The sequence below is a fragment of the Lissotriton vulgaris genome, unplaced genomic scaffold, assembly GCF_964263255.1.
Source record: "Lissotriton vulgaris unplaced genomic scaffold, aLisVul1.2 SCAFFOLD_581, whole genome shotgun sequence".
In the NCBI taxonomy this organism is placed as follows: Eukaryota; Metazoa; Chordata; class Amphibia; order Caudata; family Salamandridae; genus Lissotriton; species Lissotriton vulgaris.
Window position 1 is genome coordinate 520,815 of NW_028255144.1, and position 15,141 is coordinate 535,955.

General features: G+C 42.3%; 1 protein-coding gene across 1 annotated transcript in view; it reads left to right on the forward strand.

Moving 5' to 3' along the window:
* The window catches only part of LOC147659215 (centrosomal protein of 135 kDa-like), a 548,924-nt gene that overhangs the window by 223,708 nt on the left and 310,075 nt on the right, over window positions 1-15,141 (forward strand). Inside the window, exon 9 of the mRNA XM_086951883.1 lies at window positions 1,020-1,171. Coding sequence (XP_086808009.1) covers window positions 1,020-1,171 — 152 coding nt within the window. The remainder of the gene's footprint in view (window positions 1-1,019; window positions 1,172-15,141) is intronic.

Below are 15,141 nucleotides of genomic sequence, written 5' to 3' on the forward strand. Positions count from 1 at the left end.
GTGTACTGAAGTGAGCACAGGTAAGCCCAAGTGCTGCAGAAGATTTGCAGGTCTTTCCTGTGGTTGGTTAACAGTAAGATGTGGTCCAGTAACTATGCCTCACGGTCAGCCGATGGATTGCTGAGAGTGAGGTCATTTACAGGCCAGTAATCCTGGAGACTGAGGAGTGCCAGGGGACCAAAGTGGTTTAACACTTTTGATGACCAAGTTTGGGTATGTGTACTGTAGATGTTATTCAAAACTTGGAGAGCCGTAAACCTCGTGGCATCACTTTAGGAATTAAATGGGCCTGGTTCTTCTTGCTACCAATGAGGAGAAATGTTAGCACTGGCTTGTTTGATGGGGAGAACAGCCTTTGCGAGGTTGTAGGACGGGAGGTACACAGTAGTGGTTAGCATGAAGTGAATTAGTGGCTGGTAGCTGGTGCTCATTAGCCTTACATATTGCTATGCTTCTAAAGATGTAGCATGGCCCACTGGCTTTTCCTGAAGTAGCATCCAAAGAAGATTTTTTCAGTCCATATTACCTATTGCAGAAGAGCCCAAATTCAGACCTCTCCCCCCACACCTCTTCAGGGACTGGGTTGTGTGCACCCAACGACAAAGAAGCATGTACCTGACATTCACTTCTATCAAAATATTCAAAGCATTCCTGCCACACATAAACTGAAGGGTGCAGGGAACAAGAGCAGAACTGATGTTGGTTCGCTCTTCTAACATTTAAAAAAAAAATGTTTTTACATGGATCATATTCATTTATTGTATGACAGAATGATGCTATTACACATGGTAATACAGTTGAGTGTTATTTAAAGATGGAACTTATGCTTTTGTTATATTGTTGAACTTAATGTTTGAAAAACCATAAATTCTACTTGCAAACTACAATTAAAATCGTTATGGCTTCAAGAAATTTTGCTTGACTTGGTTTCATAAAGAGCACTTTTGTAGTTGAAGTGTCAATGATCCTGAAATCTATGGGTTTGTTGCTCAGCAGCATATTTATTTTATTTTTTATAGAGTGAAAATGAACATTTAGAGAACAAATCCAAGCTCTCGCTGATGAGGGAGACCATAGCTTCCACAGACAGTGACATTGAACTTCTCACTAGAAAGGTTATGGATAAGGAAAATGAACTTGGACGGCAGAAGTTAGCCTCTGAAGCTCTCAGGTATGTTAAGACTAAGAAATGGGTCAAGTATGTTGTTTACACAATAGTTAACAGACCGAATCACATTTGTCCCACTTCAGATATACCACTAGATTCAAATTGTTAGTTTCAATAATATCATAAATGACAGTTAGATGGAAGCTACGCAACCAATCCAGGTGAAACATCTTGCTTGTATCTCAGTAACCGAGAGGTTAAATCTGCGCAAATGTATGATTCATTCATTGAGTGAGTGTGTGAGCAAGTGTAGGATCAAGTGATCGCATAAGGGGTGCTTATGGGTACAGTACCAGTTGTGTCACAGAAGTGCCTCCAGGGTGCTTTTAGTCTGAATCAAATTGAAGTAAGGCAGGCGTTTAAAGGAAAAGATCAGGAAGGACAACTCAGTCAGTCAGTCAGTCAGGCAGTCAATCACTTTTATTCGATTTTTTTAGAAATCACAAAAAGACACAGGATACAAGTATATAAAAAAACAATAAAGTGTGACAATAATAAAATCTGTACAAAATATATCATCTATCGAGTCAACATATTTCATGAGTTCAAAAAGAATGTATATGCACAAAATAATACAAAAATGTAAACTAATCAAACAGAATAATTATTTCACCTAATCTTACATTTTTTTTTAAAAACAACGGAGTTTACTAAAATATTTCATTTAGGATTTGTCCTTGTCTTCCTTTGTTACGCCCTTTGTTTATGCGAACTCCTGCTACTAAAAAATTTGCTACATGAAAAGTTATTCGAACATTATGCAACAATTGCAAAAATAACAGTGCTGGTCTGACCTGTAAAAAGCCAGCCTCTCGAAGGATCGGTAGGAGGTATTTTTTCCTAATTTGTGCATAATGATCGCAGAACATGATAAAATGTAGAGTGTCCTGAGATGAGAAATGATCACAATCACATGGACTTGCATTATCAGGAGTTTCCCATCTGGCATAAGTGCCCAACAGAAAGTGTATCATGTTTAGACGAAATCTAGTTAATATAAAACGGTGGAATGGTTTGTTAACAAAGACCAGGTAGGGTCCTAGTCCTGTGGCAGTAATGAGAGCATAATTGCTTCTAACGGTAGATTTTTTAAACTCTCTTTCCTCCCGCTCTACAATAAGAGTTTAACAATGATGTTTTTATCGTCATGACATCCTCTACATGAATGGTATCAGGGGAATAGAAAAGATCTACACGTCCCACAAGTGATAACATAGATTTTATGTGAGCCAACCATGGGATTTTTAGGGCTTCATCCATGGCCAGGCAATCTTTAAGGATCTGGTGATTTAAGGAGATTTCATCATTTAGCCAGGTTTTTAGCCAAGAGATGACAGAGGCAGATTTTATTTGATCTGTAACATACCCAATGCCCAACTCAGAGTGAGTGGTAAAAGTGGGAGTGGACTGGGGGACGGAAAGTAGTGCTCTAAGAAATCTATTTTCCGCCTTCTGGATCTTATCTGAGTTTGTATATCCCTATATTGACGCACCATAGGTAGCGATTGCTATGCATTTGGTTTATAGACTTTGAAAATGGCCTCCATTGGGCGTGACCCCATTCTTTTAGCAAAGTTCAAAAGAGCTTCGGCTGATCTAGTAACTGCATTTGATTTAGACTTGTGTTGGGCGCCCCATGTTCTTTTGTCGTCGAAAATTACGCCCAAATAGGTAAAGGAGGGGACCCTAAGTACTTCCTTTCCTGTGCAGCTAAAAGTTATGGGTTTCTTTTTCCTGCCCTTAAGTCCCGCAATCATGACCTGGGATTTTTGTGTGTTTATTTTGAGATCTAATGATGTCATGAAATCCCCAAAAGAGGCCAGTAACTTATTTAGGGCCACGCCCGTTTGGGCCAGTAGGACCGCGCCATCCGCGTACAGGAGAACCGGGATGTTAATCTCTCCTGCACGCGGGACATCGACTCCCATGGTGGAGAGCGCTGGCTCAAGTGCATTTATGTATAAAGTAAAGAGGAGCGGGGCAAGGATGCACCCTTGCCTCACCCCTCTCTGCGATTTAAACAGTCCAGTGCATCTTCCATCTTGAGTGACTCTAACAGAGGCCTCTAATCCTTGATGTAGATCTGCCAAAAAACTCACCAATGGTCGTTCCATTCCCGTATCTAACAGGACTCCCCACAGCTTTGACCTGTTGACCAGGTCAAAGGCTGAGGAGAGATCCATAAAAGCCATATACAGAGCCCCTTCTTTCACTGTAGTATATTTACTAATAATCAAGTGTAAATTTAAGCACTGATCCAGGGTGCTCCTTTTAGACCTGAAACCATATTGAGCATTTGATAGGATTCCCCTGCCTTCTAACCAAGTTGTTATCCTGCCCAAAATGACTCTGCCTAAGATTTTAACGGCAGAGTCAATTAGAGAAATGGGTCTATAGCAAGCAGGGTCTGCCCTTAGGCCCTTTTTAAAAATCGATATAATTATTGACCTAGCCCAAGATTGAGGGAACTTATTTTCTCTAGCGCAGTTGAACACATTTGTCAAAATCTTACCCCAAAATTTGGGTGCCACTTTATATAAGTCTGCAGGGACCCCGTCAGGTCCCGGTGCCTTGTTTTTAAGTGTATCATTTATAGCTTTTTCTACTTCCTCGGGCTCAAATGGTTGAATTAGCTCCGAGGGAGAATGGGTAGGGCACTCCTGAATGTGGGCAGATGCAGGCTGACTATATATGTTGCCAAAATGGGATAGCCATTGCTCATCTGGTATAACGCATTCTGCGGCGTGGTTCTCCGCCCCTGAAAAATATGGGTGATTAATCACCTCCCAGATTTGGAACTATCCCGTAAAACCTCTTCTGATTGTTGGTCGTTCCATGCTTGTTCTTTAATCTGTTTCTTCCTGGCGTAGATTGCCTGTTCATAGGCCTTCCTGAGTAGGACTATATTTGTTTTATTTCTAGGTTTCTCCTTTAATCCCTTTAAAAGGGCGGAATGAGCCCTAGAGCAATTAGTGTCAAACCACCGTTTTCCTCTCTGCCCTCCTGATTTTGGTTTAAGCGTTAGATCATTATTTACTTGCTGGCATATGATATTAAAAGCCTCCACTGTTCTATTACTAGAGGCAAACGGATTTAAACAAATGCCGGCCTCCACTTCAACCTTTGCCAACTCCTCTTTTAGGAAGGTAATCAGGGTCACTTTAGACCATTTCAACCTTCTGCCCTGGTCTTTGGTTGTCAAATCAGTCACACAACGTATGTCGGATTCTTTAAAATCTAATAACCCCCCCTGTGCAACCTCTAATACCACAGGGTTATGGTCGCTAAAAATAGAGTCTACTACCCTATAGCTTGAAATAAAACCTAAAATAAAAGGTGAAATGAAAATATAATCTATAACCAAACCTGTGTCTTTCCCTTTAAATGTTAGGGATCTAGGGCCTGTTGGACAGCTACTTGATTCGTAGAGATTAAAGAAGGCCAAAAAGTTCTCCATCGCTTCCCCATGTTTAGTGTGCTCAAAGTGCGTGAGGAGCGAGAGAGGTGGGCCCCCTTTATCTTCCATAATGCAGTCCTTATGGCAAGGATGGATGTTGAAATCACCCATAAAGATGATCTCAAAACTATTTTTAGTTATTTTGTAATTTTCTAGAAATTCCTCAAGTGATACTACAAGTTGGTTTGTGCTGACAAATTCTGGAGAATTATAGAAATTAATAAGTAAGATTGTGAGTGAATTTGTCACTGACAATTCTACTACTAAAAAGTAAGGGGAACTTGTCTCTAACTGTTTAGCTTTCCCTTTCAGGTTAAGTGAAAATAATATAGACAGGCCGCCCTTAGCTCTTCCAGAAGCACTTGGTATAGCAGGAATGTTAAATTGAGCAAACCCATCTAGATCGAAGCTATTGGCTATATCCCACGTTTCCTGAAAGGATATAATATCGAAAGATGAGACAAAGTTCAACCAGTTCTCATCCTCAATCTTAGATCTTAGGCCTGCGATGTTCTAGCTAAGAATTCTGCACATATTCTTGCCTATTGAGGGAGGGATCTGATTAGTGAATCGTTTTTTGTGTAGTCAATCTGAGTTATCAGGAAATGACAGTGGTGCGAAACGATTAGATAAAAAAACACCCTCGGTCTGTTTGTCATTCAAAGGTTGGGGGTAGATGCTGAAGAGCAGGAGCCGGAACTCCGCTCTTGTACTGCATGGCAAAATGACATGGCCCTAGGGTGGGTGCCTCTTTATTTCCAAATACCTTCTGTGAGTATGGGTGCAACTTCTTGCTCCCTCGCGGTGGATAAAAATACCCTAAAGGGAGCGGTCTAATTGCGTTATTTGAAATGGGAGACCCATCCCAGAATAATTTTTCAGCAACTTGTCTTTCAGAGAAATTGATGACAATACAGTCTCCCTTAATATTCTTCTCCCCGTGTCCTACCCACCCCACCCTTCTAGCCATGATAATAGAACGGGATATGCCGTCTTCACCACTAGAGTATTGTTTGCACCATTCCCTGGATTTATCTAGCAAGTCCCTGGTAGACTCTTCTCATTTTGATATAAGGAGGGGACCCCGGTTATTACTGCCACAAAAGGGGCCGCCTCAGGGGGGTAGGTGCAACCTGGGAGTGCTAGAGATGCGGGGGTTAGATATGTTGTTGGGGGGTTTAGGCCGTGCTACAGTGTTCCCTTGTACAACTGGGATAGAGTTATCTAGTGGGAGTGGCTTACTTATACCAGGCCTAGCCACCTTATGAGATAAAGTTGATGTGGCAGGTGTGGGTGGCTGGTGTTCATTCCCGGTGCTGACTTTTACCCCTGTGAATTCCATAGGCTCTGTATTACTAGTTTCAACAAACCTGTTAGCATTTGTAAAAAGTTGGTCTCTGGTGCGAAAATCATTGATAAATAAGTCTATTTTCTCGCACCTCTTTAACAGGCCAGCCAAACAAGTATTTAGACAGTCAACAATGTCTTTACCAATTTCGTCTAGAATTGGTTCCAGTCGGGCATTAATCAGTTCTTCCAATTTATCTCCTGTGATTGAGGAAATGTCACGAACAAGGTCCTGGTGAAGGGAGGCAGGATTACCTTTCCCCCCACTTTTCTTGTACTTCTGTTTGGCCTTGTTTGAGGAGGCATTTAAACCCTGAGCCTCTATAATTTGTACCGGGGGATCATGGATTACAGTTACTGAGTCACAAGTAGGTAGTGCCCCGATCAAACAACATTCAGGGGACGGCTCTGTGGGAAGCAAGAGGTCAGGAGTCGATAAATCAGAAGACTTTCCCAGTTCCAATTCCTTTTCAGCGTTCGCTATTTTCTGGTTAATGGCACCAACAGCTGATGTGAGATATGAGATAATGGTATCTGCTTTACGGGGTACCTTAGCTTCTTTAGCCCCTAACCCTTCAGTGCCCAAGTGTTTGCGCTTACCCACTTGTACGATCAAAGGGGGTGGCCCTGCCCGGCTTCTTCTGGCCCCTGATGGCCACATATGGCCCGCCCTCTGCCCGGGCTCCGCCCTGGCGCGTCCCGCGACGCGGGAGGAGTGTCCGGTCTTTATGCGCCTCCAAGCGTGGTAAAGTGACGCTGCAGGCAGCGTCCCGGCGTCCAAGCAAGGGACTCTGGGAAGTGTAGTCCCCTGGGGCCGCTCCCCCCTCTCAGCGACCGCAGTGGCAAGTGCGACAGCGGGGGAGAGCGGAAGAATGAAGGCGCGATGTACAGCAGCGCTGTAGAGCAGGTAGGAGCTTGCTTCTGTGCCCTGAGTGTTGGAGTCCCCCGCTCCCCAGCAGGAGTGTCCTTTCTTTATGCGCCTCCAAGCGCGGTAAAGTGGCGCTGCAGGCGGCGTCCCGGCGTCCAAGCAAGGGACGCTGGGAAGTGTAGTCCCCTGTGGCCGCTCCCCCCTCTCAGCGACCGCAGTGGCAAGTGCGACAGCGGGGGAGAGCGGAAGAATGAAGGCGTGATGTACAGCAGCACTGTAGAGCAGGTAGGAGCTTGCTTCTGTGCCCCGAGTGTTGGAGTCCCCCGCTCCCCAGCAGGAGTGTCCCTTTCATTATGCGCCTTCAAGCGCGGTAAAGTGGCGCTGCAGGCGGCGTCCCGGCGTCCAAGCAAGGGACGCTGGGAAGTGTAGTCCTCTGTGGCCGCTCCGCCCTCTTAGCGACCGCGGTGGCAAGTGCGGCGGCGGGGGAGAGCGGAAGAATGAAGGCGCGATGTACAGCAGCGCTGTAGAGCAGGTAGGAGCTTGCTTCTGTGCCCCGAGTGTTGGAGTCCCCCTCTCCCCAGCAGGAGTGTCCGGTCTTTATGCGCCTCCAAGCGCGGTAAAGTGACGCTGCAGGCGTCGTCCCGGCGTCCAAGCAAGAGACGCTGGGAAGTGTAGTCCTCTGTGGCCGCTCCCCCCTCTCAGCGACCGCGGTGGCAAGTGCGGTGGCGGGGGAGAGCGGAAGAATGAAGGCGCGATTGTACAGCAGCGCTGTAAAGCAGGTAGGAGCTTGCTTCTGTGCCCCGAGTGTTGGAGTCCCCCGCTCCCCAGCAGGAGTGTCCGGACAACACAGAGCAGAATTAGTTGTAAAGAAATATCATTCATGAACAGCTTGTTTTAATTTGTTGTCCATATTTCATATAGACAAGTAATCTGAATGTAGGGGACAAAATAAATTCATGCCATTTTCATAAAAGTAAAACCTAGCAGTCTGGGAATGCTAGTGCAGAAAATGTGCCTATACAAAAGCTGTACGATATGTAGCCTCATCAGGCTTGAAACTGTTTTGATGTAGACAAAACCTGTCAATCAATATCTGCTTACGAACTGGGTTAGTAGAGCACACTTAGTCCAGGAGAAACATGAGAGAGAAATACCCTTAATGAATTCACCATCACAGACTACACTGATTTTTGTGTCCTGTCCTGAGAGAAGGAGGCTGTGGGAAAACCCACAGTTTGGGGAATGCACAGCTGAAAGACAAAATGTCTAAAACACAGTTTTACCAATATCAGTGTACTAGTAGTGAGAAATGCTCAAGGCGATAGGTTCATTTTATATCTACAACTTTTAGTAGTATTACATTATGCAAATCAAATTTCGAAAAGCATTGTTGACATATACAAAAATCATTGAAGTTCAATATAGACTATCCCTGTCTATTTACAAAACAATACTGAACAAACACAAAATTGTAATCATCTGCATTTGACTCCAATAACATGTAATCCTTTGTTTCATAAGTCCCAATGCATTTCGGGTTACGAAAACCCTTCGTCAGGGGAATTGGTTTTCATATATATGGAGATCTTCACAGTCAATGTGGTCGCCACAGAAATCTAAAACACAACAACATGCAGTAAGATTACTGCTGAATATGTAGGATTTGCACCCCAAAATGTGCAGTGAAAGGAAAGTATAAACGTGTGTCCAATTGAAACTAAATGCATGCAATTACAGAGAGGTATGTAATCTAGGATATAGGAAGTACAGTGCTAAAGAACCCGAACCGATAGAATATTAAAAAGACTGTAGTGCCTTGCCTGTACGTTCCAAAATGCGCTGACCGCAACAGGGAGTCTGTTGCTGTACCCAGCGGAGTTGTGGGCAATATCTAAATGAAAGTCGAAAGGAAAGGGAAAACAATGCAAAATAATGAGCAATTGCTCATATGGTGGTCCCATGAGAAACTGAGGGATAGTGTTCTGAGGCTTACCGGAAAGAAACCGGAAGGTATTCGAGTGGTGATTCTGGTGAAAACTCCGGGAGAGCGTGCTGCAGCTTACCGGAGAGAAACCGGAAAATATTCCTGTGATAGTTTCAAGACCGGGACTCGGGGCTGTTTAGGTGAACAAGGAGAGACGCGTGATTACTATCCTACGTGTAATCATGAATGACAAAAGACGGGAGTCTAAAGGAAAATAGTATTTACGTACCCAGATTATGAAAAGACAGTGTCCGAAGATACTCTCACTCAGTGAAACGCGTAGTCCATGGGTATTTCCCAGAATACTATGCGTGAAGGGGGAGTGTGCTTTAGCTGTAAAGCGAAGAGGTCTGCGTCTAGCGAAAAATGACCCTAATGTTAAAAATGATGTGGAAAACGGGCTGGGGTGCTATACTGTGCGAACATGTGAAAAGTATGAAGGGGGTGGTAATTAATAGAAAAAGAAAGAGAAAAGGGTCCCATGTTATTAATCGAGAGAAATATTCGAGAAAGAAAAAGTTGAGTGGTAGAGGAGGGGTACCCAAGCAAGAAATCCCCTAGTGGTGATTTAACAGTCGAAGCAGGTGCAAATCCTGTATACTACTGAACTGTACATTATAAGTTATAGGAAAACATAACATCTCATAATGATCGTTGAGCCCCTTCACGCATAGTATTCTGGGAAATACCCATGGACTACGCGTTTCACTGAGTGAGAGTATCTTCGGACACTGTCTTTTCATAATCTGGGTACGTAAATACTATTTTCCTTTAGATTCCCGTCTTTTGTCATTCATGATTACACGTAGGATAGTAATCACGCGTCTCTCCTTGTTCACCTAAACAGCCCGAGTCCCGGTCTTGAAACTATCACAGGAATATTTTCCGGTTTCTCTCCGGTAAGCTGCAGCACGCTCTCCCGGAGTTTTCACCAGAATCACCACTCGAATACCTTCCGGTTTCTTTCCGTTAAGCCTCAGAACACTATCCCTCAGTTTCTCATGGGACCACCATATGAGCAATTGCTCATTATTTTGCATTGTTTTCCCTTTCCTTTCGACTTTCATTTAGATATTGCCCACAACTCCGCTGGGTACAGCAACAGACTCCCTGTTGCGGACAGTGCATTTTGGAACGTACAGGCAAGGCACTACAGTCTTTTTAATATTCTATCGGTTCGGGTTCTTTAGCACTGTACTTCCTATATCCTAGATTACATACCTCTCTGTAATTGCATGCATTTAGTTTCAATTGGACACACGTTTATACTTTCCTTTCAATGCACATTTTGGGGTGCAAATCCTACATATTCAGCAGTAATCTTACTGCATGTTGTTGTGTTTTAGATTTCTGTGGCGACCACATTGACTGTGAAGATCTCCATATATATGAAAACCAATTCCCCTGACGAAGGGTTTTCGTAACCCGAAATGCATTGGGACTTATGAAACAAAAGATTACATGTTATTGGAGTCAAATGCAGATGATTACAATTTTGTGTTTGTTCAGTATTGTTTTGTAAATAGACAGGGATAGTCTATATTGAACTTCAATGATTTTTGTATATGTCAACAATGCTTTTCGAAATTTGATTTGCATAATGTAATACTACTAAAAGTTGTAGATATAAAATGAACCTATCGTCTTGAGCATTTCTCACTACTAGTACACTGATATTGGTAAAACAGTGTTTTAGACATTTTGTCTTTCAGCTAGGCGTTCCCCAAACTGTGGGTTTTCCCACAGCCTCCTTTGATGTTATGACATGGGAAACTAGGGTCGTTTTCCAACCAGGGAATAGCACGCACCTTCCTTACACACTCATAAAACAACCTCCCCTAAACCTCGAATTTTACAGATAACGGTTCACAACGTAGGTGTGCACCTGCACCCCCCTTGTATTGACTGTCCTGAGAGAAGTCTTGTTTAATTTCAGACTTTTTAAAAATTGAATTTTCTTGATACATGTACCGTCACCTACATCGACAGGCCAGTGAGGCGCCATGAACACCTGTTGTAGGAAAGCATAACCGACTATCCCCCACCTCACTCACCTATACTTCATTTCACAAAGACTGCTCTTTCTCATGTTTCTTTTAACAGTCCTTATCCAAATGAAGAAGTCCATATGTCCTGATGTGTACAAAAGTTTATGAGCAGTCACATTTAGAGTATATCTTGTACTTATGCCTCCCTTTCTGGTGAATTTTGTACACACAGAATCTGATTTTTTTATTAACTACCAAATAAATTGCTGTATTTAGACAGACAGCATTTAAAAACGATGAACCAATAAAGTCAATAAAAGAAAATGACAAACACATTGTATTCACAACCTAAAATACCATGTTAGTCTCAAACAAGATGAATTTTTCTTATTACATTTCATGTATCTTCTACCACTTAAATAAAGAAAATTGAAAACTCTTGAAAAACACATATAGGTTCACTGTTTAAACAAAAACTAACTGCCCCTGACAGTTCAGTTTGTGATACTAGTTATAAGAAAAACAGGTTTGAACCAATATTTCCTCTCTTTATCCAAAGAACCATAGATCACAAAAATGTGTGCCAGAGTTTCTGTGTATTTTGAACACATCTGCAATCCCCTTCCTTATTAGAGAAGTTAGCCCAGAGTTGTCTAAATGGGCTTAAGAGGTTTAGAAGAAGCACATTCTAATAATTCTCTGCCTTAAATCCTTGACTATTGTCTCCTCCAAATACCCTTCAACATTCTGGCTTTAGGCGAGGCAATATGTAATTCGCAACCTTCTTTTTCTCATAAGCCTAATGAGCCTCCAACCTGGAAATAACTATTTGGAAATTAATTGATCGGAGTGTGAAAATGCTGTGGGCATCAGAATATTTCACTAGGCTTCTTTCACCTCCAAACGACCTAATTCTTAGTTCAGAATGCCAATCAAAGGATTCATCAAACCTACACTTTTCATTGACATATAAGTCCAAACAGTTGACTTAAGGCTCACAGCACTAGAGTGTCACGTACACTGACGAGGATTGATAAATGCTGTCATGAAAGACAAGCCCATAAAGAGTTGAGAAGAGCCCTAAACACTATGCCCCGCAATAAAGAGATAGTTAGGGCATTGAGAAAGAATTATAGGGCCGTGATAGCCCAGAGAAAGATGGATTTTAGGACAGAGGTCTGGTCGGATCTGGTGGCTTCCGGGGACTTGACGGACATGAAAAATGCAGGGAAGTTATCAACCGTCTGGTGGCTCTCCCGGAGTTTTCACCAGAATCACCACTCGAATACCTTCCGGTTTCTTTCCGTTAAGCCTCAGAACACTATCCCTCAGTTTCTCATGGGACCACCATATGAGCAATTGCTCATTATTTTGCATTGTTTTCCCTTTCCTTTCGACTTTCATTTAGATATTGCCCACAACTCCGCTGGGTACAGCAACAGACTCCCTGTTGCGGACAGTGCATTTTGGAACGTACAGGCAAGGCACTACAGTCTTTTTAATATTCTATCGGTTCGGGTTCTTTAGCACTGTACTTCCTATATCCTAGATTACATACCTCTCTGTAATTGCATGCATTTAGTTTCAATTGGACACACGTTTATACTTTCCTTTCAATGCACATTTTGGGGTGCAAATCCTACATATTCAGCAGTAATCTTACTGCATGTTGTTGTGTTTTAGATTTCTGTGGCGACCACATTGACTGTGAAGATCTCCATATATATGAAAACCAATTCCCCTGACGAAGGGTTTTCGTAACCCGAAATGCATTGGGACTTATGAAACAAAAGATTACATGTTATTGGAGTCAAATGCAGATGATTACAATTTTGTGTTTGTTCAGTATTGTTTTGTAAATAGACAGGGATAGTCTATATTGAACTTCAATGATTTTTGTATATGTCAACAATGCTTTTCGAAATTTGATTTGCATAATGTAATACTACTAAAAGTTGTAGATATAAAATGAACCTATCGTCTTGAGCATTTCTCACTACTAGTACACTGATATTGGTAAAACAGTGTTTTAGACATTTTGTCTTTCAGCTAGGCGTTCCCCAAACTGTGGGTTTTCCCACAGCCTCCTTTGATGTTATGACATGGGAAACTAGGGTCGTTTTCCAACCAGGGAATAGCACGCACCTTCCTTACACACTCATAAAACAACCTCCCCTAAACCTCGAATTTTACAGATAACGGTTCACAACGTAGGTGTGCACCTGCACCCCCCTTGTATTGACTGTCCTGAGAGAAGTCTTGTTTAATTTCAGACTTTTTAAAAATTGAATTTTCTTGATACATGTACCGTCACCTACATCGACAGGCCAGTGAGGCGCCATGAACACCTGTTGTAGGAAAGCATAACCGACTATCCCCCACCTCACTCACCTATACTTCATTTCACAAAGACTGCTCTTTCTCATGTTTCTTTTAACAGTCCTTATCCAAATGAAGAAGTCCATATGTCCTGATGTGTACAAAAGTTTATGAGCAGTCACATTTAGAGTATATCTTGTACTTATGCCTCCCTTTCTGGTGAATTTTGTACACACAGAATCTGATTTTTTTATTAACTACCAAATAAATTGCTGTATTTAGACAGACAGCATTTAAAAACGATGAACCAATAAAGTCAATAAAAGAAAATGACAAACACATTGTATTCACAACCTAAAATACCATGTTAGTCTCAAACAAGATGAATTTTTCTTATTACATTTCATGTATCTTCTACCACTTAAATAAAGAAAATTGAAAACTCTTGAAAAACACATATAGGTTCACTGTTTAAACAAAAACTAACTGCCCCTGACAGTTCAGTTTGTGATACTAGTTATAAGAAAAACAGGTTTGAACCAATATTTCCTCTCTTTATCCAAAGAACCATAGATCACAAAAATGTGTGCCAGAGTTTCTGTGTATTTTGAACACATCTGCAATCCCCTTCCTTATTAGAGAAGTTAGCCCAGAGTTGTCTAAATGGGCTTAAGAGGTTTAGAAGAAGCACATTCTAATAATTCTCTGCCTTAAATCCTTGACTATTGTCTCCTCCAAATACCCTTCAACATTCTGGCTTTAGGCGAGGCAATATGTAATTCGCAACCTTCTTTTTCTCATAAGCCTAATGAGCCTCCAACCTGGAAATAACTATTTGGAAATTAATTGATCGGAGTGTGAAAATGCTGTGGGCATCAGAATATTTCACTAGGCTTCTTTCACCTCCAAACGACCTAATTCTTAGTTCAGAATGCCAATCAAAGGATTCATCAAACCTACACTTTTCATTGACATATAAGTCCAAACAGTTGACTTAAGGCTCACAGCACTAGAGTGTCACGTACACTGACGAGGATTGATAAATGCTGTCATGAAAGACAAGCCCATAAAGAGTTGAGAAGAGCCCTAAACACTATGCCCCGCAATAAAGAGATAGTTAGGGCATTGAGAAAGAATTATAGGGCCGTGATAGCCCAGAGAAAGATGGATTTTAGGACAGAGGTCTGGTCGGATCTGGTGGCTTCCGGGGACTTGACGGACATGAAAAATGCAGGGAAGTTATCAACCGTCTGGTGTTCTCAGATACCTCTACCCTAAAAATGGATTTCCTGATACCAGGAGATGCCTGGGTGTCACATTATTCATATATCTTTAACCCTCTAAAAAGAGCCTTAAATTCTGAGCATAGGGGCTTTGTTACGATTGAAGATGGAGAAGAAGCTCTGAAGTTTAGTCAATCAATTTCTGTTAAGGAGGTGGAAACAGCAATAACTAAAGGTATCTGCCTCAAAGCGCCCAGACCAGATGGGGTCTCCCTTGACCTGTTTGAGGATAACCCCAACCTCTGGGCACCTCTTCTAACAAATATCTTTACGGCTTCTATCACAGGTACTCTGCCTGCTTCATGGAAAGATGCTATAGTGGTCCCTATGTTTAAGAAAGGGGACAGGAATGACTCGGCCTGCTACAGGCTGATATCTCCAATAGACACAACAGTAAAAGTCGTGGGCAGGGTCCTCTTGGTTCAGATAGAAGAGTGGGCCTTTGCAAATAATGTGCTTTCTAAAACACAATATGGTTTTAAATGGAGAATGGGCACGACGGAGCAGTATCTGAACCAGTCACTGATTGTCAGTAAATACCCTAGGTCCATGAGGTGCTCCCTACATCTGGCCTTCATGGACTTATCTAGTTCCTTTAACACTGTCAGTCGTAACATACTGTGGAATATGATGGGAGATGGGGGGGTGGGGTACCCCTTGTTGTCCTGCTGTGCAGGCTACACTGTAATACTGTGGTGAAAATAATCTACAGCAATGATGGTGAGAG